At 45.2% G+C, this 26,647-nt stretch overlaps 1 protein-coding gene across 4 annotated transcripts in view; it reads right to left on the reverse strand.

Annotated features, from left to right (window-relative positions):
• The window catches only part of CHMP7 (charged multivesicular body protein 7), a 112,585-nt gene that overhangs the window by 65,677 nt on the left and 20,261 nt on the right, over positions 1–26,647 (reverse strand). For all 4 annotated transcript variants that reach the window (XM_086943606.1, XM_086943605.1, XM_086943608.1 and 1 more), the window contains exons 4-5: positions 23,068–23,253; positions 20,810–20,943 (exon numbers count right to left, since the gene is read on the reverse strand). In XM_086943606.1, coding sequence (XP_086799732.1) covers positions 20,810–20,943; positions 23,068–23,253 — 320 coding nt within the window. The remainder of the gene's footprint in view (positions 1–20,809; positions 20,944–23,067; positions 23,254–26,647) is intronic.

Consider the following 26,647-nt stretch of genomic DNA (forward strand, 5'->3'; position numbering starts at 1 on the left):
TCACTTTCACTCTCTTTCACTACCTCACTCTCTCTCCATCTCACTACCTCACAAACTCACTTACTGTTTCTATCTCACTACCTCAGAACATCCCTCTACCTCACTCGTTCACTACCTCACTTTCTCTGTCTCTCACTACCTCACTCTCTATCTACCTATCTCTCACTACATAACTCTCTACCTCACTACTCCACTCTCACTACCTCACAACTTCTTTCTCTCAAAACATCACTACCTCACTCTCTCACTACCTCACCTCTCTAGCTCACAACTTCACTCTCTTTCACTAACTCACTACCTCAATCACTCGCTATCTCACTACCTCACTCTATCTATCTCACTAACTCACTTTCACTCTCTCTTTCACTATCTCTTTCTCTATCTCACTACATCACAACATCACTCTATGCTTATATCTCACTACCTCACAACATCCCTCTCCCTCACTACCTCACTCTTTACTACCTCACTCTCTCACTACCTCACTCTCTCTCACTACCTCACTCTCTCTCTATTTCAATACCTCACTCGCTCTCTCTATCTCACTACCTCACTCTCTCTCTGCTAATGCAATAGGTATCACATATGCAAAAAAACAAAACTAATGCCAATACAAATGACAATGCCATTTATTTAGGGATACAAAAAAGATAAAAAAAAATAATGAGCAACTCTAATAGCTCTACCTATAATATTGCCAAGACCATTGCATTGTAAATGCTTGTTTAAACTTCTACTTCAGCTAGAAGGGGTCCCTTATTGGAAGCAGTTGAATTACCCTCTACGTTCCAGCCAGAGTCCATCCAAAGTTCCATCACTACCGGTCTTGATGCACACGATGGTAGTCTTGAATCCGGCCACTCACTGAAGGTTCTATCGTGGAACATTGCCGGAATAAAAAATAAATAGCAAAATCCAGATTGGAGTCAATTTGTAGGTGACCATGATGTGGGTATGTTTCAGGAGACCTGGGCAAGGGAGGATATACTGAGGAAAGACTATGCAACTTTTAATGTGTGGGCTACGATGGCAAGAAGGGGCAGACCATCGGGGTCTATACACTTGGGTTGCTACCTACCTTGTACAGTAGAACAGGTAAACACCGCTTCTGATGACATCCAGTGTATCATACCTACCTTTCCTTCCAGGACCAAAGTAGCCTTTATTATCATCTATTCTCATCCCGTACGTTTTTGCACGTGAATCCCCGACTATAGATCTATTGAACGCATTTATTGAATTAGTATCTCCAAAGACAAGGTTGATTATAGGAGATTTCAATTGCCAATTTGAGCCCCTTATCAATCCCATAGATGTTTCTACCAATGATGAGGATCGTTTTTGGCTAATTCCTGCCACTCAAATTCCTCCGGTCAAAGCCTGAACCCCCCAGGTTTTTCAGATCAATTCCCTAACTTTATCTCATTCATTGAGGGCGTGCAATGGTCATTTTAAGTCAGACCAGTCAGGGAAGTCAACCTTCCACAGCATAGGTCAATCTCTCTGTTGGATTATATTTTAGTAGAAACAAGCATATGGTAGTGGGTTGTTGACTTTGCTGTCATGCCGAGACATGACAGTGATCATAACGCCTTGATATTGGAGTTGGAGCCTCCAGGCCTTAATAAACCTATGGCCACTAGCACTTTTGCAGCTGGCAATTTAACACTTGCTAATACAAGAAGGAGAATTAAATGGGGAGCTTTTAAACAGTCACCAGACAAGGCAGCCACATTATATTCTTTAATCATCCTGCCTTTAATGGAAATGGGAGAGGCTGTCATGTCATTGGGTTCTCCCCAAACCGCCAGTAGAGTGGGGGAGCTGCATGTTGAATTGACAACTGAACTGACTAACATTTTTAATCCTTTGATGCAGTCCAGGGCAAGAAAGGGTGTGAAACAAATTTGGTTCAACAACTCTTGCCACAAGGCAAAGGGTGCACTTATTGATGCAATTAAAAGTAATGATAGATCCTTAATCAAACTCAACAGGGCTCTCTATCGGGACATAATAAACCTAGCCAAGAAGGATTGGGAGCTAGAAAGATGGAGTTCTATTAAAACAGCTTTGGCCAACAGGGACATGAAGATGTTTTGGTCACTAGTTAGCACAGGCACCAGTACGGGAGAACTCAGCGTTAAAGCCGAACATTGCTGGAGCCGCTTGGAAGTCTCATTTTCAAGCTCTGTACTCCACTGAGGTAGTTTTAGAACCCATTGAAATACCATCTTCGGCAACCCCTTGGATGCGTCTTGAAGATTTTCAAGGGTTCACTCTAACAGAAGTTTTCGATGCCATTAGGAAGCTCTCTCTTGGGAAGGCCCCCGGATCAGACAAAATTCCCAGGGATCTAATCCGGGAGGAACAAAATATATGGGGACCATACCCCTGGGTAATCTTTAATGCCATTTTGAATGGCATGATGGTCCCGGACACCTGGCTAGGAGCTGAAATTTTTCCAGTTTTTAAGAAGGGTTCTCCTCTTTTGCCTACCAACTTTAGGCCAATCAGCCTGATTTATGTCACCCAGAAATTGTTTTCTAGGATTCTCCAAGAGCGTTTACACTCCTGGATGGAGGAGTATGAAATTCTGAGTGTGTATCAAGCTGGCTTTCGGAAAAATCTTTCAACCGTCGACCACATCTTTCGTCTCCATTTATTATATTGGAAGATGGTGACAGTAGAGGGTGGCAGTCTCTACTTGATATTTGTCGATCTTAAATCGGCCTTTGATTTGGTCCCTCGAGTTAAACTGTGGGAGGTCCTTGAGCAACTGGACATTCCGTCCTATTTGCTGTCAATGATTATACGACTGCACAAGGGCAACTTCGCCCAAGTCAGGTATGGGAGATTTTGGGAATTGACTTCCCGTTTCCCAGTAAATAGGGGAGTAAGACAGGGGTGTGTGTTGCCCCTACTTTTTTTGACTTTTTATTAATGTTTTGGTGGCCCAGTTAAATGAGGTCGTAGATAACGATGCTCAAAAAATTGGTGGATGGTAAGGTGTCAGCAATGTTTGCTGATTACACCTTGTTGTTATCAAAGTCCCCTATGGGCATCCAAAGGATTCTTGACAGTTTCTTTCTATTCTGCAAAAATAGGGGGCTGAAGATTAATACATCAAAGACCAAATTTATGGTCTTCAATTCAGCAAAAACATCTCGACCAAACCCCTCCTTAAATGGTATTTTGCTTCAGAGAGTGACTGTCTTCGACTATCTGGGTGTTACTTTGTCTGAGACTTTCGAACGGGGAGCGCAACTAGACAAGGCGGGTCTGAAGCTAGCACAGATGGTCGAGGGTATTGTAAAAACTCTTAGGAACTCGTCATACAAGCACCGGGCCCGGTGGCCGATATCTATAAAGTACAGGTCAGGAGTGCAATAATGTATGGGGCAGAACTCTGGGTTCACCTTTCCTTTGACAAATTTATGAGACAGCTTCTTGGTCTTCCGCCAAGCACCCCTCTAATCCCCCTACGCCTGGACTTGGGATTTAGACCTATTGCTGAGGAGGTTGGATTGAGACCATTGACCTTTTGCCGTAGGCTGTGGGCGACCCCCGAACTAGCAGCTTATCAGTCTGAGCTCAAGGGTGTTTTGCGACTTCCAGAGGTTGGTGAATTACCGTGGTTTGTACATATTAAAGACCTATGTTTGAGAATAGGTATTCCTGGTCTCTGGAGTAATCCTGAGGATGTGTCTCCAACTATTCCTCGATTAGAACTGGTTAGAGCTTACAGATCCCTAAGATTAGCTGATGTCCAGAGAAATATCAAACTCGGTACCTTAAGTGCTGACTTTCTTAATATCAGAGCACAGTATCTTTTTGAGCTTTTTTTGGACGAAATACAGCCCCCCCCCCCATGGCAAGGAAGCTATATATTCAGTTTGGATTAGGGACCTGGCCGGTCCATGCTTTTACAAACAAATGGTCAAAACATAGCTCCCTTGGGTGTCCTGCATGCGATAGGCAAGACGAGTCGGACTTACATGTTCTCTTTTTTTGTCCTGGATATAAATTCGCCAGGCGGCGATAGCTCGTACCACTTTGTAGAAATCTGGGTTGTGGGCAGTGCTCAGTGGCGTATAGAATACTGAGGTAGGACACCCACCCCCTATCGTTTTTGTAGTGTCCCGTTTTCCTAACGCCATGTGGCATAGGCGTATGGTGTTGTTGAACTCACCCGAGTCATGCTTCCTATTGCACTTTCTTCATTTCAATCATTTTAAAACCTTTTTAATCTCTCTTTATAATCATTTTAACTTTGTGAAACCTCATTGTATTGATACATGATCAATTTCAAATATACTTTGACCATTTTTGGTTTATATAATTTGTTCTTGACTAATTCTTTTTATTATTGTTAAAATCTGGCTATGTATATACTGTGAGAAAATTACAAAAAACTATTTGATGGACAGAATGTAGATCAATGTCTTACATTCACCCCAGTACAAGGATCTGGGCCTAAATCCATCGTTTTTTGCACTCCACACCACCCTGGGTTAGATAATGGCTTTATGCAAATCAGCTCTGACCCTGTGCCCCATGGGAACAGTCCAGTCCGAACTACACAGCCATATCTTTCCCAGACCGGAATCAAGCATCCGAGGACCGGACCGGTTTCGAGGTAACACCTCTCATCAGCCCGGCTAGCTTGACTCCAGTGGTGTGGAGGCTCTGGGACCCACGTCTGAGCTACCCCAGTACACTCAGGGAGAAAATTACAAAAACAATTTGATGGACAGAATGTAGATCAATGTCTTACATTCACCCCAGTACAAGGATCTGGGCCTAAATCCATTGTTTTTTGCACTCCACACCACCCTGGGTTAGATAATGGCTTTATGCAAATCAGCTCTGACCCTGTGCCCCATGGGAACAGTCCAGTCCGAACTACACAGCCATATCTTTCCCAGACCGGAATCAAGCATCCGAGGACCGGACCGGTTTCGAGGTAACACCTCTCATCAGCCCGGCTAGCTTGACTCCAGTGGTGTGGAGGCTCTGGGACCCACGTCTGAGCTACCCCAGTACACTCAGGGAGAAAATTACAAAAAACAATTTGATGGACAGAATGTAGATCAAGGTCTTACATTCACCCCAGTACAAGGATCTGGGCCTAAATCCATCGTTTTTTGCACTCCACACCACCCTGGGTTAGATAATGGCTTCATGCAAATCAGCTCTGACCCTGTGCCCCATGGGAACAGTCCAGACCGAACTACACAGCCATATCTTTCCCAGACCGGAATCAAGCATCCGAGGACTGGACCGGTTTCGAGGTAACACCTCTCATCAGCCCGGCTAGCTTGACTCCAGTGGTGTGGAGGCTCTGGGACCCACGTCTGAGCTACCCCAGTACACTCAGGGAGAAAATTACAAAAAACAATTTGATGGACAGAATGTAGATCAATGTCTTACATTCACCCCAGTACAAGGATCTGGGCCTAAATCCATCGTTTTTTGCACTCCACACCACCCTGGGTTAGATAATGGCTTTATGCAAATCAGCTCTGACCCTGTGCCCCATGGGAACAGTCCAGTCCGAACTACACAGCCATATCTTTCCCAGACCGGAATCAAGCATCCAAGGACCGGACCGGTTTCGAGGTAACACCTCTCATCAGCCCGGCTAGCTTGACTCCAGTGGTGTGGAGGCTCTGGGACCCACGTCTGAGCTACCCAAGTACACTCAGGGAGAAAATTACAAAAAACAATGTATATACTGTATCACTTACTTTTTATGGTCAATATTGGCCGAAATAAAGCTTTTTAAATGGAAATGGATTATTTTTGACTAAAATAAATCATTGTAAGTTATAATTAATTTCTGCCCTGTTATTCTTATCATGTGTTTAGATATTTTTCATTAGAATCATTAATTGATATCCCAATGAAATTAAGGAAAAACAGTCTGAAAGCTCTATTACAGTGGGTCACCTGCTCTAGTGACTGATTTGTGACAATCGTGAAGGGGAGTAGGAAGTGATCGCATCATAGTACTTCCACAGCCAGACTCGCTTGGATAGCCAGGTAGTGAGAGAAAATCAAGCCCAGAGTAAGACCCGCTGTGTGTGTGGACCGTGTAGGCGTTGTACAAAGTTGAAACCCTCAGGGGTGTCAACCAATTGCAATACACTAGGACAATTTAGGTTGTCTTTGTGTAACCTGAAGTCTCCCAAGACCAGGAAATTAGAGTGCAGTATAGTGAGTTGACACACAAGATCCGAAAGCCGAGCCAAGGACTCACTAGAACTGCTGGGGTGTATGTAGATTAAGATGCTGGTCAAGATGACGTCCAGGTTAAGTGAGATGGAGAATGTGAGCACTTCTATAGGATCGCAGTCAGACAGTTTGGAGGCAGTGCAGACAACCGCAATTCCCCTGATCTTACGATCGATTCTGTTGCAAAACTGAAGTGAGAAATGCTGCAGGATAGCTAAAGCGATATCAGGCAGAGAGGCTTTCATAAGCCAAGTCTCTGTTAAAATCAGAAGGTCAAGCTTATTCTCCACAAGTAGACAGTACATAACGAATGCATGTTTTGGAAACAACCTGCAATTCAGCAGACCTGCCAAGACAGTGCAGGGTAGCCCCGAAGGTGGTAGAGGCTTCATTGGCCAGTTAAGGAGGGAACGCAGTCAGCTTGGGTGAACTCCCCCAATTGGGAAGGACAAAGCAGCAGGCAGTGCATTTAAAAAGGAGTGGGCAGTGGCATGCAACAAGCGAGAAGCTTGTATGAAGATCTCTAGAGTATGAACAGGAGTTACCTGGTCCAAATAATGGCCTGTGTGTTGTGGCGCGCCTAAAACCCGCTAGACCAACATGTCATCACAATGATAATGCTGGGTTGGAAAAATTCCCATCAGCTCACCCTTTATGGTGGAGATTCGTCATGTGGAATACATGTCATAAACCCAAATCTCTCCCAGCGCACCTGATCATGATGCGGAGATGGATTTTGAAAAATACTTTTCCAAACCTCAGTATTTCAAAGGAAGGACTGATGGAGTGCAGTGCTCGTGAAAAAGAAAAGTGAATTATACATAAAATTGGCTCCTGAGACAAAAAATATGTTTATTAGGTATTATCTCAGGGTCAAGGTTAAAAATAGCGCCCAATAGTCTTAAAGAATGACTACATAACGGCGCAGTGCATAGAGGTCGACATGTTTCAGCTTATATGGACCAAGAGTCCAAGCTTTCTTCAGGACCAAATGATGTTAAGCATCTGCATTCTATGAAAACTAGGTGTGTAAACAATTTGGATTAATCCTACCAGAACTTTGAGCCCAAATGTTCTCAGGTAATTATCCAACTAATCGTGATACTCCCAGCGTTCTGTGGGAGAACACCTCACCTCACCCGGCAACCACTCGGGAAGAAGGAGGCCCCGCTCTGTTCGTCGGTACCTCGAGGGCCAGCGACCTCCACTCCTGCTCGGACGCTGGCCCTCGAGGTACCGACGGACAGAGCGGGGCCTCCTTCTTCCCGAGTGGGTGCCGGGTGAGGTGAGGTGTTCTCCCACAGAACGCTGGGAGTATCACGATTAGTTGGATAATTACCTGAGAACATTTGGGCTCAAAGTTCTGGTAGGATTAATCCAAATTGTTTACACACCTAGTTTTCATACAATGCAGATGCTTAACATCATTTGGTCCTGAAGAAAGCTTGGACTCTTGGTCCATATAAGCTGAAACATGTCGACCTCTATGCACTGCGCCGTTATGTAGTCATTCTTTAAGACTATTGGGCGCTTTTTTTAACCTTGACCCTGAGATAATACCTAATAAACATATTTTTTGTCTCAGGAGCCAATTTTATGTATAATTCACTTTTCTTTTTCACGAGCACTGCACTCCATCAGTCCTTCCTTTGAAATACTGAGGTTTGGAAAAGTATTTTTCAAAATCCATCTCCGCATCATGATCAGGTGCGCTGGGAGAGATTTGGGTTTATGACATGTATCCCACATGACGAATCTCCACCATAAAGGGTGAGCTGATGGGAATTTTTCCAACCCAGCATTATCATTGTGATGACATGTTGGTCTAGCGGGTTTTAGGCGCGCCACAATACACAGGCCATTATTTTGACCAGGTAACTCCTGTTTGTTTTTTCAATTGGTATAGGGGCTTTGAGCTACCGTGGTCGTTAAAAATTCCCCTTTGACCCCCCCACCTACTTCTTCTTAAGATCTCTAGAGTATGCCAGTCGCTGAGTGAAGTTGTCCTGCAAACCGGCAGCATGGCTGGCGCTGGCTGTGATCCGGACGCGGACGGGCACATACGGGCTGCTTACATAGGGACAGAGAGATCAGAAGTTTTGTTCATGTTCTATTCAAAATATGCCCTGTAGCAATGGTCACTATGTTCTTCAAAGATCATGGATACAGTAGTAGTTTATAAAGGGCATGATTTGTAGCCATGCACAGTTCAGACTCATGTGTAGATATAGCCTCATATTCCAAGTTCATATGAACAGAAACAATCTAATATGCCCACTGCAGACTCTTGTATTCAAGTATTGTCTCATATATTAATCTATATATACATATATGTTCAGAGATCTGGGGCATTCCCATATTTGCTGCTATACTGCATTCCTAGTGCAGCGAAAAAAAGGAATCTATTGCCTCATGTGCTCAGTATCACCTCATAAAAACATAATACTATGTCCAGATGTTGCTTGAACTGCTAGGGTCAGCCTCATAATTGCAGGTATAGGCTTTAATGTGTGCATTCATAGGCACAAATACCCTGTGCATTCTGAAGTCCCCAGGGAAACCATACGTGTTCATTCCGGTCCCATGAATGTGGGTATAGTGACTTATGCCCAATCCAGGCATATATGCACAGGTATAGCCTTATTACACCACTGCACCCTCATTAGGTTTTTTTATGAATGATGTTTGTACATAGTGCATCATTCACCATTTCCTGCTGCCCCAGACGCCATTCGAAAACTTAATGAGGGGTTGTCCAATTAGGTAGTCAATCTTGTGGGGAGATCCAGTTTCTAATTTTTCAGCCTCAACCACTCATTGTGTGTGCACACCCCTGGTTTAACTGTGCTTCCTGATCATAAAAGTTTTTTGTTTATATAGGTTAAGTGTGCACGTTGTTGGTCCCCTTGGTGTATTTTCCTAAATGGCAGTGCAATGTCAGGCTACTCACCTTGTGCTGCCGGTCCTGTGTCTGTTCCCTTTGGTCTTAGATTAGCACAATGGACAGATCATGTAGGTCTAGTACTTCAATCTTTTGCCATCATTTTCAAGAAAGGACAGATGAAGGGAGTGTACTTATGCCTCTGAGAATGTTGTGAAATGTGGTGTGCGGTTCGATGTCTTTGGATTCATTGGTGGTCCTGACTGACCCATCCTTATTGTGGCTGTTTTGTGACATGTGTTCTGGCTAGAATGTTACTCCCTGCTTCTTACTAGTGTAGTGTGGCACTGGGATCAGTGTGTAAATGTCGTTATTTGTAACTGGCAGTGAGGTGGCAGCACAATGCATTTGTTAAAGTGGCACATTGGGAACTTTTGGGAGTATCAGGTTTAATGAAAGAGTGTGATATGTGCATGTGAATTTGCTTATCTGTTTGCGTGTGTGAAAAGAGAATATGGGTGTGTTGGCATGTATGAGAATGAAAAGACTATGGGGTGCTCTGAAAGTGTGATGTGTACAATGGGAGGGTATGAGGAGTTAATATAGTGAGCAAGTGTTTTCTTTTAAAGAGAATGTAGTGTGATCAAAAGCATAAGGTGTCAGTATATAGTGTGTAATGAGTATTTCTTTGGTGTGATGAGGAAGTGTGAGGAATAATGAGTGTACAAAGTTTGGTGAGAATGTATGCAGTGTGATGTGAATGTATGTGTGCGTATGTTCAGAGTGCATGGGATGTGTTTAGAGGTTGTTAGTGTGATCAAAATGCACTGGAAGTGTAAAAGTCAATCAAGAGTAAGATCAGAGCTGAGGCGGTGGAGAAATGGATAAGTAGACTTCAGTAGAAGCATCATCTTGTTGGTATACACTTCTCTAGTTTTCCTAGGTAATGAAATAATGTACGGCAGAATTGAGCTTTTGCAAATGTACAGAATGAATGGAATTATTTGTGGAGGTTTTACTGTGTATTTTGGATGATTTGCTTAGATCAACACGTGATGTTTTTTTCTGTATGATTCATTTTAATTAAATTATTTATTATTCACGAATAGTGATTTAACTGCTATGTCTCCTCAATAAAAAAAAGTGAGTTCACAGAATATAAGAATGTTATGGGAAAGTTGGGTTATTATGTGAGTATAGAGACTGATGCAGTAGTGGACCGTTCAAATCAAGGTTCTTCTGTTGCCCCCACCAATACATGATTGCTTTGACCTACAGTGCAGCCCAAGGTGCAGCTGCACCAAGCCCCCCACTTCCTAACCACTTGCTCCCATGTACCCAGTGCAATTCCCTGTTGCCCTTCAATGTGTGCTGATTGGCACCTCTTGTCTGGTGACCACAGAAAGCTGTATGCTTTATTGATCTCCAATGACTCTGCTCACAGATGCCATTTTACACCAGGCTCAGATATAGTCTCATATGTTAAGATATAATTTTTGACACCGGGTGGATATCCATATGTGCTGGTATACTGTATTCATACACTCTCTCTATACCTGTTGTATCCCTTGTGGAGCAGGGTATATACACTTTTTTTATGGAACCATTCTTTTTTTATTACAACAATTGATGCTATATACACAGCAAAGTGCCAACAACCCTGGGGCAGGCCGCAATGTCATCAGGAATAAGTATACACAGCGTGATGCCTACAACCCTGGGGCCGGCAGCATTTGCAGATCTTTTGAAAGAGAAAGAAGAAAAGAATAGGCAATAAAAGGTAACAAAAGAAAGATTCCCTCAAACTAACTTGTCAAGAAAACCCCCATGCCCACCCCCTCCCTCTCCTCCCTATCTCCTCCACATCAGTATTATCGTGCCCTAGTCTGGCAGGCAGGCAGGGCAAACTATTCGGATTAGCATGTAGAGGTTGAACCCTATGATATCGCCCGGGAGGGATCTATCGCTTTCTCTCTCAAGAAGGAAGGAGTCTTAAAATGCGTAGATATTGGGGGCATGTGGCCTCCTGAAGTTCGGTCTACAGGATCAGAATGAATGGGGACCATAGGTCAGCATAGCTCCCTTCTTTGTGATCCGCCACCATTGACATGCGCTCCATCGCCAACGTTAGCCACAGCTTATGTAGCCATATGGTATGGTCTGGAACAGTTGATGTGCCTCACTTGGCTAAGAGTACTTGTCTTGCGGCAAGCATTGCTAGGAGCATCTGCCTACCACTGAAGCAGCGTTGGGGAAATATCAATGGGTTCAGTAACCCCAGAAGCATGTATGCTGGGAACCTCTGGATTTCAGTATTAAATGCCTTATCTATATCGACCAAGACCAATTTCCAGAAGCGTTCTAGCTTGAAGCAGTGCCATAGTAAGTGGACCAAGGAGCCTATCTGACCGCGCCCTCTCCAGCATTTTTTGGATCGGATCTTGTCCCAGCAGTGTATGCGCTCGGGAGTGAGGTACCAATATGTTAACACCTTATACCCAGACTCCGTCCCTGCTGTGATGTGCGCTGTGTGATGGGCTCGAAAATGTATGTCCTCCCATTATCGCCCCAATTCCTCCTCCCATCACTGTTGGCCTTTAAGGCGACCACCCCCTGTACTCTCTGCCAGCATCATATACATTTCCGATATGAGGTGTTTGTCATCATGCTTGTGCACCAGCCATTTTTCAAACGTCGTCAGTTCCCTGGAAGAAGCAGTCTGGTATGTAGGGGTTGTGAGCCAGTAGAGTAGTTGGAGGTACTGAAATGCATCAGAGCTGGGGAGATCGTAGTCCCATTTCAACTGATCAAAAGGGAGCAGGCCATTGGGATCGTATAAAGATCCTATATGCTTGCAGCCCTGTTCCCGCCACCTATCAAATACCGTTGAGTTACGTCCTGGAGGGAAGTCAGGATTCCCCGTGATTGGGGTAATCGGGGAGGGGAATGTCGTCAAGGACTTGGCGCATGCCACCCTGTCCTACACTTTCATTGTGTGTGATGTTACCGGAGAGAAATACAACCCCACGCTGTGTGCTTACGGGGGAGCCAAATCTCTCTCCGAACATTAACTCCCAAAACAGTCTGTTCCATGAAGGACCAATATTTCTCTGATAGTGGCCGGTTCTACTCGTAGCGGAGATGCGTTGCCTGCAGGTACCTGTGGATCAGAGGTAGTCCTACTCCGCCCTCTTGCTTGGGTCACGCAATCTGTGCAAGGGCTATACGGGGTTTCTTGCCTCCCCATGCACATCTATTGATAGCTAGTTGCAATGAGCGAATTGCCTTCAGGGGAGGCACTAAGGGCAATGTCGGAAAGGTGTACAGAATGCGTAGCAGGACCGTCATTTTAACTGCCAAACTTTGCCCAAACCAGGCTAGACACAGACGGCTCCAGCTATTTAAGGCCTGCGTCGTCTGGTCGAGGAGGACCGTGTAATTTAAAGTCAAAGTCTTGGGTATGGTGGTAGCCAATTTAATTCTTAAGTACGTTATGGACTGTTGCGCCCATGCCAGTGGGAAAATTCCCTTCAAGCGGTTTTCCTGGTCAGGGGTTATTGAGAGGTTCAGAATCTGGGATTTGTTTAGGTTTACCTTAAATCCAGAGACCTCTCCAAAGTCACTCAGTTCTGTTAATAGGGCCTAGAGAGATGATTGTAATTGCGTAAGGGAATGGATCACGTTGTCTGTGTACAGACTAATAGTATGCATGTCTGCTCCAAACTTGACACCCCTAATCTGTGGGTCGTCACGTACCTTCTGGGCAAACGGCTCTAAGTACAGTGCAAAAAGGAGCGGTGATAGAGGGCATCCATGGCGGGTACCTCTTGCTATGGGCAACCGATCCGAGGACACTCCATTGACTCGGACGAAGGCCCTTGGAGCACGATATATGTAGCCAACCTATCTAATAAAGCCCTCCACAAAGTGTTGCAGCGTCTCAAACAGATAGGACCATCTCACCCCTTCGAACGCTTTCTCAGCTTGGATTGTTGAAAATACCGCTTCTCTATTTGACCTATGTAGCACATCCATGATGTGGAGTAACCTCTTTGTGTTATCTCCTCCTTGACAGGTAAGGTTGAAACTGGACTGATCCTGATCTATCAGATCCGCCATCAGCGGGTTCAATCGAGCTGCCAATATACCAGCGAAGATTTTGGCATCAATATTCAGCAGGGATATGGCGCAGTAGGAACGGCATTCCTCAGGATCCTTCATTTGTTTAAGTATGCCTGATATTGAGGCTTCCAGCATTAAGTCTGTTAGAGAGCTGGTCTCCAGAAAAGAGTTGAATAGTCGTGTCAGCAAGGGTGCCAGTTCTGGACAGAACATTTGATAGAATTGCGCCGTGAACCCATCAGGCCCTTGGGACATATGCAGGTGTGCCAAGGTTGTGATAACCTCCTGAATAAGAATAGGCTGATCTAATAGTTCTGCTATGTCCCGCAGCAATCTAGTGACTGGTATGTTTTGTAAGTAGGCGCTGGATGAAGAATGCAGTATGTCTGACTCTGAGTACAGGTTTTGCTAAACGTTTTGGAACACCTTCGCTATGTCCCGATCAACCTGTACTGTGACACCAGCCGTGTTTTTTACAGCAGGGATTGACGTCGCTATCGCCTTTGCTCTGAGCCTTTGTGCCAGCATTCTTCCACATTTGTCACTGCTTAAGAAGAACTTGTGGCAAAGTCTTTGAAGAGCTTATTCAGCTCTGTCCAAATCAAGGCATTTCAGGAGAAGTCTTTTCTTTTCCAACTCCCTCCATATTCTGGGTGGCCCTGTTCGCTTGTGTATTGCCTCTAACTCTGTGACTTCTTGCTCCATGCTCTGTGTTTTCTCACAACGTAGTTTGTTTCCCCCCGCCGAGATTGCTATACATTACCCTCAGATTACTAGTTTTAGAACCTCCCAAACTGCTGCTAAGGCCGTATCCCCCCCATCGTTGATGGCCAGGTAGTCTAGGATTCGCACACGGATCTTCTCTTCTACTATCTTGGACTGTAACAGGCTATCTCTCAGGCGCCATCCCGACGAGCTGGAGGGAGGTGCAGTCATGACCAGAGAGACCGTGATCATGGCATGGTCAGACCGAGATCGTAGCTCAATAGTGAGATCATGCAGGTGCGGGGCAGCGCTGCAGAGGCTAAGAAATGGTCTATATGGGCCTTGGTCTTGTGTGCTGCCGAGTAATATGTGTAATTTCGTGCATCTGGGTGTTGTCTAAGCCAGTTGTCCTGGAAACCCTGTTCTGCAAGCCAGTGCAAGCCCTCTGCAGCGAAAGATCCCGCCTGCGCGGATCTCTTCCCGAGCGGTCAGGAACCACGTCCATAACCAAATTGAAATCTCTGCCTACTAAGAAAGCTGCATCAGCAGATGTTATAACCTCTCCCAGTGGTTGGAGTACGAAAGATTCTTGTTGTGTGTTTGGAGCGAATATGTTAGCAAGAGTGAATTGATAGGCTTCCCACTTACCTTAACTGCTAATAGTCGACCCATGATGTCCGCTATCGTAGCAGTCAGCTTGCCACCGAACTTTGCTCTAAAGAGAATGGCAACACCATTAGTTTTTAGGGATATGTTAGAGGACCAGAGCAGGAGGAGGAACCTCGCGAGCGCATGTGGTGGGTACCACACTGCAGGAGGGGGGTTTCCTGGAGGAGGCAGATGTCTCCCCAGAGTTTTCCAAGAGGACAGAATAGCTGCTTGCTTCACTGGCTGGATGAGGCCTCGGACATTGAGGCTTACGATTTTCAGGGTTCTACCCATGGAGGGCGCGTGAAGCAGGATATGTGCGCTACTGTGTGTATGCGCTGTGGAGTGCAGGGTCCATTTGGTCTATGATCATTTTCGCCCTGATAGCTGCCCTGATCTGTCGAATCGTGATGTGAAGGAGGAATCAAAGAAAGATGAAAACTACCCCAGAACTGCCCCCAATAAATCCTCCCCAAACAAAAGAAAATAAACATCTGTATCTCACAAGAGGACATCACTTTGTCACAGGAAGAAATCGCTCGGGTGTGCGCTGGCCACCGGTGGTGTCTGGAGTGGAGTGTTCTCACCCGAGCCGTTCGATGGACCTGTGAAGGAGGTCTACGTTGATCGTTGGGCGCCCGCCGGCGCCTACTGTTCTACCATTTCCTGGTGCCAATGATGCATTATTTAGGGGGACTCCGGATGGGCCAGCAACTTGGTCAGAGCATTGATCACTGCCTTCCCTCTCGTTGGTTATCGTTTCCAAGTCTGGTTTATGACTAGCAGATGGCCTTCCTACTTTACGCCACTGGGAGTCTTTGGTTCTAGGCGTTTTAAAATGTCTACAGAGGTCCTCCTGGTGGGAATCTGCTGTAAGACCCAGAACCTCTTGCGCTTCTTTCAGAGATTTGATCTGCCACAGCTTGCCTTCATATCGGAATATGTGCAAAATGGATGGCTCCAAGATTACGAGATACCTTTCTCTCTGAAGGGAGCGGTGATGAACCGAAATTCCTTACACTTAAAAAGTGTAGTCAGAGAGAGATCCTGGAAGAAGAGCAGCGTGTGTCCCCGGATTTGTACTGGGTGAGCTTTTGTTGCCTGGCGGAGGATGGCTTCTTTGGTCTGAAAATTGAGGGGACACACAAGGATGTCAGGCGGTGGGGCTTTGTTGCTTTTGGGGAGACCGACTCTATGATCTCTGTCAATTTGTATGTCTGCGGGGCTCTCATCACCGAATACGTGTTTGAAGAGCACTCGAGCATACGCGCGGATGTCCTCCCCTTCCTCCTGCGGTGGTACTCCTCTGATGCGAACGTTATTCCTCCGCGAACAATTTTCCAGGTCTTCAGCGGTTGCTTGTAGCTCGATATGTTGTTCCCGTAGCCGCTGGATCTCCTTCTGCATCATCTCCAGTTCCTCATCTCTGCCGGTTTCACTTTCTTCCAGAGATGTGACTCTATGCCCCACCTCATTCAGATCTTCCACTTCCTTTAACTCTGGTGAGAGTTGGGACCGCATAGAGTGCAACTCTTCATGAACAGGGGTGAAGAGCGAGGTCATGAAGGCTTTGGTTGCCTGGGCATCGGAGGCTTGTATCTCCTCTCTGTGACCTTCTTCTACGGTTCGCCCACCAGAGTGGGCGCCTGTTATAGATTGCTTCATCAGCCTACCTTTTACTGTTCGGTCCTTATAACCCTATCCGTCGTCATGATCGTTGCAAATTCGGCTACCGAGAGCGGAGAGGTCATCACGGTCAGAGTTGCTCGCTTTATAGTTCCGGGTTGCCGCACCCTTTACTGGATTACATCAGGGTTTTCGTGGATTTAAAGTGAAGTGTTCATTCACCCTAGTTTACTTGCTCAAGGCCAGTCCTGCCCCAGTTTTTCCGTCCGAGGCCGCACTTCCCGGGCCTTGTCCCGGTTTCTGTCTGGCGTGATTGAATGTAAAAGGGGAGTCCTTCTTTTGGGTTGCATTTTATCCTATGTGAGGCTGAGCCTGTGGAGTAGGAAGTTGCTATCCGGATGCGGTATGAACTCCAGGCAGCCTATCTTAGGGCTTTGTAGGGCTTAAATAGTGACCGCTGAGAAGGCCCTGCCCATCCGCGCTTGAGATATGCGGACTGGGCCGCCCACTGGTCTAGAATAGTGTGTCCTTGGGGTACCTCTTGCCGGGGCCCGTCACGACGATTGTCTGCCTCCCTCCCGGGATGTCGGCGCAGCCTTCTCCCACCTGGGCCATACTACCGGGAGGGGGGAAGAGGGGGTGTCGTTGACTTTCTGGGAGGTAGGCCTCAGTAGCAGACAGACTCCCACATGAGAGGCCTGGTTCTCGAGGGTCTCCCAAAGGCAAAATATATATATATATATATATATATATATATATATATATATATATATATATACATACATATATACATACATACATACATACATATATATATATTTTTTTTAATATGGTTCCGCAGGATCAATAGTCACGAAATCATTCATTTATTTATTTATTTATTTATTCAAAGTTTTATATAGCGCGAACAGGATCCTTACAGATATCAGAGCGCTTCACAAAGACAGGGGGGGGCAAAAGGAGTAAACAGAGATAATGGGAACAGTATAATAGTCAGTGGCATGGTAATAACATGGATAATAAAAACAAACATAAAACCAATCCATATATGATCAGGTAAATAACATGGTAACATGGTAATAACATGATAATAACATGGTAATAACATGGTAAGTAACATGGTAATAACATGGATGATAAAAACAAACATAAAACCAATCCATATATGATAAGGTAAGGGAGTAGTATAGAGCAGCACAGGTCATTGGTCCGACTACACTGGCGTACAGGTGGATCAGTAAACCAACGTGTATCATATCTTGGTCGGTAGTAAGAGAGTAGCGTAATAGTGCCCCCAACAAGTCAAGTATAGTGCCAGGGGAAAGGCAGAGCAGCGGTACAAGCAATGCAGAGTCTCTGACCCAACATCTGTAGCGATCAGGAGATCTTGGCCAGAAGCATTGTTTTCACCTCTTTCTTGAAGAGTGCAGTGGAGGTGATTAGCCTTGTTTCAGGAGGGAGCGCATTCCAGATCCTGGGTGCCATTCCAGAGAAGGAGCGTTTGTAAGTTTTCGCTTTCCGAAATCTACGAGGTTTCAAGAGTAGATTTTTAGTACTCCTATTGGATCTCGAACCTCCTGATATAGACAGCTTTTGAGCGAGGTAGTTGGGTGCCTTGTGGTGCACGGCCGCGTGTGTCATAGTTGCAATTTTTAGCTGTATTCTGGCTTCAAAAGGCAGCCATTTTAGAGACTTTAGGTCTGGGGATATGTGCGAGTGCTTTCTAGAGCCAGTAATGAGTCTCGCGGCAGCGTTCAGGGAGGCTCTTAAGGGTGCTGTTGTGGATAGTGGGAGACCGCTGAGGGTCGCAATTCCGTAGTCTATTCGAGGGATGACTAGAGCTTGTACAGCAGTTTGGAAGTCTTTGGCCGGGAGGAAGGGCTTAATTTTCCTCAGCGTGTTAATTTGGAAATTAGCTGCTTTTGTGGCTTTGCTGACGTGCTGCTGCATGTCGAGCTTGGCATCGAGTGTGATGCCTAGGGATTTCGCCGAGTCCACGATGGTAGGTTGGACATTGAGTGCTGTTAGGTTGTTGAGCCAGGTTTGGGTGGTGGAGATTTTCGCCGGAGGTGAGATGAGTAGGAACTCAGTTTTTAGAGCATTCAGTTTGAGGTGATTATTGGCCAGCCAGGATTGGGTGTTAATAAGCGTGGAATTCAGCTGTTTGATATCTTCCGGGGACTGTAACTTTAGGTAGAGTTGTGTGTCATCAGCGTACATATGGAATTGAACATTGGATGCTTGAAGCAAGGTGGCGAGGGGTTCCATAACGAAGTTGAACAGTGTAGGAGAGAGGGTGGATCCTTGTGGAACCCCTAGATCTGCAGGCACAGGTGTAGATAGTACATTGTCAATCTTGAACCTCTGAGACCGGTTGTGAAGGAAAGACGAAAACCATTTGAGAACAGTTCCTGATAGCCCCATCCTAGTACTTAGTAGCCCCAACAAGTTCTCATGTTTGACCGTGTCAAATGCTGACGAGAGATCAAGAAGGATGAGGAGGCAGGACTCATTACGATCCAGAATTTGGAGGGCGTCATCAATTATGTGTGTCATTGCTGTTTCCGTGCTATGTTTCGCTCTGAAACCTGATTGATGAGGGTTGAGGAGGTCAAAATGGTCAATGTGTTTTGTTAGTTGGAGTTGGACACATTTCTCCAGCAGTTTGGCCAGGGTGGGGATATTGGTGATGGGCCGATAATTGTTTAGGTCAGACGGATCAGCTGTAGGTTTCTTGAGTATAGGCGTGACTTGCCCCACCTTAAGGGAGTCTGGAATGTGTCCTTGTTGCAAAGAGCTGTTAATGATCTTGGTCCAGAGAGGGAGGAGCAAGGGGATAAAGTCTTTTACAGCATTAGCAGGTAGAGGGTCTGTGAGGTGATTAGAGGGCTTCAGAGTGCAGAGCAGTTTGTGTATAGCTTCTTCCGAGTAGGTGTCGAAGTACTGCCAGGATGCATTGTTTTTAGGTTGAGTGTCAGCCATTCCGGTGTAGTTGGAGTATCGATTTACATCCATGATGAGGTCATTTCTTATGTTGTCAGTCTTATGTTTAAAGAAAGCAGAGAGGGCTTCACAGTGTGGAGTGTCATTTGTTGTGTTATTTGATTGTGTGGGTTGTGCCTTTGTTTGGGTCTTAATTAGCTCGAACAGTTTTCTTGGCCTATTCTTCGCTTGGTCCAACTGGCGGCTGAAGAAGTCCGACTTTGTGCGCTTTATTTTCCTAAAGTAGGCATTTCTCTTGTTCTTGAGCTTTTTGAGATGCAGTGCTGAAGGGTCCGATCTCCAGGTGCGCTCTGCCATTCGCATATTACGCCTTTCGTCATTGAGACTGTCATCATACCAGGGGTTAGAGATTTTGGTGGAGACTCTCTTCAGTTGCAGAGGGGCGACTTCATTGACTATTGTATTCATAGAGTCAAGGTAGTGGTCAGTCAGTGATTGAACATCTGAGGCCCCTGAAGGGGGAAGGAGGAGGTTGCCGATGTGGGGAGGTATGGTGGAGGGGTTAAGATTCTTCAAATCCCTTTTCCATGTTTTGGATTTGATTGGTTGAATAGGGTTAGGTTTAACTTTTTCGTTGATAAAGAAGGTGATAATGTGGTGATCTGACCAATCGCAGGGTAGAATCGCTTCCAATTGAATAGCGTTCTCTTTGGCAATGATGAGATCGAGTATTGCTCCTTTGTCGTGTGTTGGTTTATCACATAATTGGGTGAGGTCAAGCGCATTGAGGAAAGTTTTTAGACTATTCACTGAAGTGTCTTTCTGATCGTTCCAGCGGAGATTGAAGTCACCCAGATAGACTTGAGTGGTCTGCCGACCGGCGTTGGAAGTGATCAGGTCCATGACTTGTTGGGAGAATATGAGATTGTCACCAGGCGGGTGATAAATGAGATGTAGAGTACATACTTGTTTGCCCTCACTGATGATGTCTAGGCAGAGGAGTTCACAGGAGGAGAGGGAAGGTGAGGTGACTTGAGTAACGGAGAGGTTGCCCTTAACAACCCAAAACACCGCTTTAAATGTGAAAACGCCTGTACCGGTTTACACCAATTAATGAAAAGCAGGCATTTTGAGTAAAGGTCTAACTTTTTGCCAGATTTTCAGTAATTCAGTTTCTAGATCGTTTCTTAAAATTTTCCTATTGGATTTAACATGGGAAATTCATGTTTTGGGATTCCCCTCCTTTTTCTTGACTCCTGGTAGAAGGAACACCCTGAAATTTTCCAGTAAGGAGCTACAGTGGAATGGCCTTTTGTTTTTTTTTAAATTTTTGTGAAGATTTGGCAAAGGCGCCAAAGTTATTAGCAAAAAACACTTTTCCTATAGAAACTCTGACCCAACTAGAGCTACACAATGGCATCATAAATATATTAAACACTACTGGTACTTTCGATGTAGTGACTCTCAATATAGAGGTTTCATTATAGTGACACTTATCTACATGGTAGTGGCATACAAACCACACCAGGAATAAGCAGTGGTGGACTGGAAGGTTGCGCTGAGGTTAAAAGACCCACCTGAGACCTTGGCATGGATCCCTGGTTAGAATATATTGTACACCAGTGACAATACTGAAGACATAAGTTTTACCTCTCAGCTTCTTCGGACAGGGTCTCCACTTTGAGAGAAAGCATCTTCTCGCTCTGAACCAGCTGATAGATCCCCATGTCCACATCACTCACAGGAGACACTTTATCTTTGAGACCACGGGCAAACTTCACAATCTAAGTGGGAGAGAAGGAATACAAACAAATCGACATATTTTAACAGCACAGGAACATTACTTTCCCCATCAACCGCCATGCTGCCCACACCAGTGGCATGGTGGGTACTCCCTAATCTGAAGGCTCTCGTCCTAAATTATGATCTTTCAGGATAGAAGTCAAAGCAAAATTGAACCATCCTAATACCTCATACCCCAACCTTCCATGGTTACCATCCATTGTCTCCACCTACCAGTATGACCTAAGCCCATAGGAACGTACATGCAAGCTAACCTTACAGCTTCGTAGTACAGCAGATGATCTGGCAAAGGACAAACCCCCAAACTGAACATGCCCAGGAGAAGATTTTTTCCCCAGGGCAGGGCGTAGCACTGGGAGTTTAATTCCTACACTGGATGCCTACGCATAAGCTTTCCTCTTTTGATAATCCTAATGTAATCAAAAGCTCGACTCTCTCAACATTTCACGTCAAGCTCTTATTATTTAAAAGTTGAATTCCCAACACCCCATGTTAGCAACAGGATGCAAATGAGAGTATGATGCTGGATCAGTATCCCTACTCCTTATGCTGATGTAACATGCGAGGAGACATTCACTACAACGCTTGTAAGGATATGGATGCAAATGAAATTGGGGAGGGGGTGGGGTGGATTTCTCACCAGCAGTCTCAGGCTCTCACATTTTCACTTTCGGGAAGAACGAGTCAAAGAATATTTAGAAGACGCTATTATTGAAATGCTTTAGCCGCTACTCCCTGGAGACTTCAACATTCCAGAATAAGTGTGTTTGCTTCAAAAGATGATGTGTTGTTGTGCATACTTGGATTTCTGACGGCAGCTTAATCTGCAATTTATTTTCACAATGTAGGTAGTGGAGATATGCACAGATATGTTGAGTAATATGAGAGGGTACAGTACAGTGAGCAGACGTCAGTAGAAACAGTTTAAAGTGTAGGTGGCTTATGGGGGAGGGGGGCGGCAGAATTTGGAGGATTTTGTCTAATCCCAGGACACGCAGGTAAACTGCAGGCATGGTGGAGCAGGACTTCAATTGATGTCCTACTTTTCCAAAAACATAAATTACCTCCTAAATCTTTAAGGACAACCAGTAATTCTTAAATGAAAATATATTTCTTCACAGAACTATTTAGAACAAAGTGTTGCCATAGAGGAAGAGGTAATGTGCAAGAGGCTGGACATTTTCATGCACTTGTGGTGTACACAGAAACCCAGAGTATTTTCGACTGGAGACCGCATACTTTCCTAGGGTGATATCTTAACAGGAACCGCAATCAATTTAAGATGAACTTATTTTTACATACCACACATACTACGGTTTTGGTTTGTTTATAAACACTGTAAATAAGAGTTGTGTTACTATTAACCAATTTAATGGCGACCCGCGTCGTCAGTCTCATGATGATGAAAGGCTGTATTTGGGTTGGAGAGACTTAACCGCAGGACCTGTAAATCACAAGAGAAGTTAACAAGAAGCACTTAACTCAGCAAGTCATCCTGCCAGCTAAGCCAGACCAAATATCATTTCTGGGAATCTAAAACATTAGAAATGTTGGACCTTCTTTAGAGTTTTGACAGACTGTGAAATCTGCCAATCGTGGGGAACATCCCACCTACCACATTTAGAGTGCATTTGACTTCAATGCATTCTTAATAGGCACACTGGATAACCACTACTTTTTTGGCAGATATCCAGCATCTTCTGAACCTTAATTAAGGCCTTTAGATCTTACACTCATCAATGAGGAAACTAAGCACACGACCTTCACTCCATTTTCATGCACACCTTTTGGAAACATGTGAAAGCTTAGGCAGCGGTGGGCTGCTTTATAGAGAAGTTTGTGACTTACCACATAAGGCTTGGGCTCTGAAAAGCCCGTAAAGCTTGGGCAAGGTCAGTCAAACGTAAAGGCCATCAATCTACCTACTATCTTAATATAGAGTAGACAAACCCGAAGGAGGCAATAAACGCAGACTCAAGGAATTGGAAAGTCAGCCCTTGATAGATTTGTCACTCCCACCATTGGGGCTCAACGCAATTTCTTGATGTGGCTCCAAAAACTTATAGAAAATTCCCAAAATATCAGTACAGAGCTTCTCCTCTTACCTTTTCTCCATTCTTGTCCACCACTAATGCCTTTTTCTCCTTTTGTAGCTGGACTAGCGCCAGGCAGAAGACCGTTTCATCCTTGCAGACTTCGGAGCAGAGTAAGCGCAGTTCAGCGAGGGATATGATAGGGTGGGAAGACAATGGAGACTCTTGGTAGGTGTGAAATAAAGCAGCAGCCTTCTCCTGCAGAAGACACAGTCTATGATTAGTGCCAGTCAGACAAGGTGTGAGAGTGTTAAGAGGGTATGGATATCTGAACTAGGAAATCAAAGGAATAGAAACGTCGATTGAGAGGAAATTGAGGAGGGATTGATACCATGGTCTTGGACCAGGTGAAGATCAGTCTTCTAAAGGCCTTAGGTATGGGCCCAGGATAAAAATCAAACAAAAGTACAAGGTAGTTACACTGCATCTGAAAATACACTCAGCATTTTACTCTACCTTTATCACATTTGATGTTCTCACTCTCTCCATCATTGTCTGCTATGGAGAAAGACTGGAATGAGGATATTTCTATCTACTGAGCCACCAATTGATTTAAAAAGGTGGTAGCCAGTGCGATTAGGCAATGGGTTCCCTCTGCGGTCCCAACTTTGAGTTACACACTCTTATACCGAACCAATATTTCAGTTTTACTTTTGACTTTAGCAGATCACATGCAGCTGCCTTACCAACCTCTATAGCTGTGCTTCCTAAACCTTTTACAACCACAACACAATTTTAGGAACAACCTTTCGCAACCCACCTAGCTTAAATGGACAGACGATTTTTAAATGTAACTAAAGCAGCATGTGGTAGCGCATTGCCATTTACAGACAGCATATTTTCCATTGTAATTACCAATAAATATCACAGATGTTCAGCTTTACTGCTAAAAATATCATGCACAAAAATGTGTGGAAATTGTGTTTCAGAAATTATTTATCATTTGTGCATCACCAAGTAAAGTGTCTTGATATGTTTTGATCCTATTAAAATATTTGTTTTTCTCACACTCAAGAATAACAAAAAAGTGCTTCATGTTTGCTTTCTTAACTACTGAAGGTGTGCATTTCATTTACAGGTAATTACATGTGGTTGTGTTACAAACAATTACATCCTACAGCCTTGTCTTTCACACTCCCTGTACACCAGCAAGATTGTCACATAATACACTTTACTTTCTCTGACTGCAAAGTGAGAAGAGTTTGTAAATACCAATCCCCTATTACAAAAATATGAGCAGCAATATGTCATAAGACAGAATGACATTTGACCTCTGTCTTTAAAGCACAGCAAACGTGACGGATAAATACAGAATTGCTTGAACATTCGCGACCCACCTAAAATCGTCTTGCACACAGATTGGGAAACATGACTCTGGTGTAAAGACCTAAAATGAATGGAGACCAATATGTTGAGTCAGTTCTACGTGATGCCCCCAGTGTGCACCAGTCACAGGAGTTTAGCAGAACAACTTGTCCCATGACTCATCAGTGTAACGGTGTATGGCCTGACAGGGTTAGTGACTGTCAGAACCCCCATCGGAAGGCCATGATGCGTGCAGGGGCTACAAGGCCCAACTGTCGTGGTTGAGGCCTCTTATTCCTGATGTCCCTGGGTCTGACCTAGTATGGAACCTGAGCAACTGTGCCAAGTACCCCTTCTCCACTTGATTCTCAATGCTAGCTCTGGACTGGAAGTCAAAGGTTCTCAAGATGGTGGGGAAGGGGCGGCGGTAATAGAGTGAATGCAGGTAAGTGAACACAACCCCTAACTCAGAAGTACACATAGTACCGTCGATAAATCAATGTCCAGTCAAATACCTGCTTTTATTTTATATAACATTTTTTTTTAATTCCTAACTCTACACATGCAGAGGTATAAAGACATTAGCAAGCAATAACACAGTCCCCTCGAGGCTGGGACGGTTTGTCAGGCTAATACCTGTCTCACCCTCTTCCGTGTATTGTGGTTGTGATTATTCCCCATTCACTTGTTACTGCATCCAGGGAATGTACACTAGTAGGCCATATTCAGAGTTCCCCTTTCACTATTGGGAATTAGTCAAAAATGTCTATGGTGCCACAGCACCTACAGCAGCAAATTCCCCAGGGCCCCACAGGCCCAGTTCAAGTCTTGGTACAAAAGGGGGTGGCAATGGACGGAGCATCTGAAACAATCAAACACTCACACCCAGTCAAAAGATCTGGGTTTAATCCATCACCGTTCTTTAGCCCACTCTGCCACCCCAGTTCAGACATGGCTATATGCACATCAGTCTGACCCTGTGCCTCATGGGAACAGTCCAGCCCGAACTGCCAAGCCATGCCTTCCCTGGACCGGAAACAAGCTTCCGAGGACCGGTTTCTGGCATTCCAGCCGTCTTCAGCCCGGCTTGCTTGAATCCAGTGGCAAAGTGAGCAAGGGACTCACGTCTGAGCATACCCTGCCACACTTATGGCGGCCAACAGCGGTACAAAAGGGGGGGTCTTACCAGCTTCTGCAGCACAGAAGAGTTTGATGTTGTAGCCGGTCCATTGAGCATGGGCACTAATGAGTTCGGATCCTGCTAGGAGGATTTGGCATGCGGCAGGTGCAGACTCTTCCTCTCATGAGCGGGATTGCTCGCTCACTTCAGTAATCAGAGCAGCTTCCAGCTTGCGAAGATGCAGCGAGTCACTTTCTCCCCAGCGTTAATGCAATCCTTTGGCTCCCGACTGGAGCCCAGAGAGGGTGCAACAACCTCCTCGATGTCCTCCTGGTACTAGGGGTCAGTCACAGCAGATCTCGTTGTATGGGTTCGACCTGTCCATCAAAGCCTCCCCAGTCCCGGGTGACGGCCCAAAATGTTTGGCAACTTAGTACCGGCAGCCCCTTCTGGCATAAGGGGTTGCAGCTGTACCTTCGGACACAAAAGACTCCTCTGATGCAATAGCCCACACAATGGAAAGGACTAAAAAAGTGGCTTTTTAACATGTAACATCTCTACAGCGCTCTGTGCTCAGAGGATAGTCGCTAGTGCCAGTAGACCTTTGGGTAACCGCTGTGCTTTAGAAATGCATCTAACATAACATGGCGGCCCTTCCTGGCACACAGGGATTGCTGCTAAGGTGTTCACGGGCCCCGGCATGCTGGTCACACAAATACTTCAATGGTGGCCACTTCTGGAATATGGGGTTACTGCAACGAGGCAGTACTGGGTTAGTGCTTCCTGAAAAGCCCTCGATGAAAGATCAGTCCATGGCAGCCTTCTCTTGTCATACGGGGTTTGCCAAAAACAATCTTGCACATTGGCAAAAACCGTATTAGTGCACAGTCAAATCCTCACACAGTGATTTCTCAAGATACGGGCTTTCCCACTTATCTATGCTCCCTCCAATGCTCTCCTCTTCTTCACAGGGCACACTGGTCTTGGCAAGCGGGGAGGTGCAGGTGTTCCAGGGTAGGTGCTTTTTATTTTCTGCAGTGATGTCCCCTCTCAAAGCAGGGAAACTATAAGGTCTTGGGCCTCAGTCCTGGTCACAAGCAGAAGTCTTGCAAAGCTTTCCCTTCTCACACAGCCCATCTCGCTGCTAGGCAGATGAGTAAGCTTGGG

Source organism: Lissotriton vulgaris, chromosome 11, assembly GCF_964263255.1.
Source record: "Lissotriton vulgaris chromosome 11, aLisVul1.2, whole genome shotgun sequence".
Classification (NCBI taxonomy): domain Eukaryota; kingdom Metazoa; phylum Chordata; class Amphibia; order Caudata; family Salamandridae; genus Lissotriton; species Lissotriton vulgaris.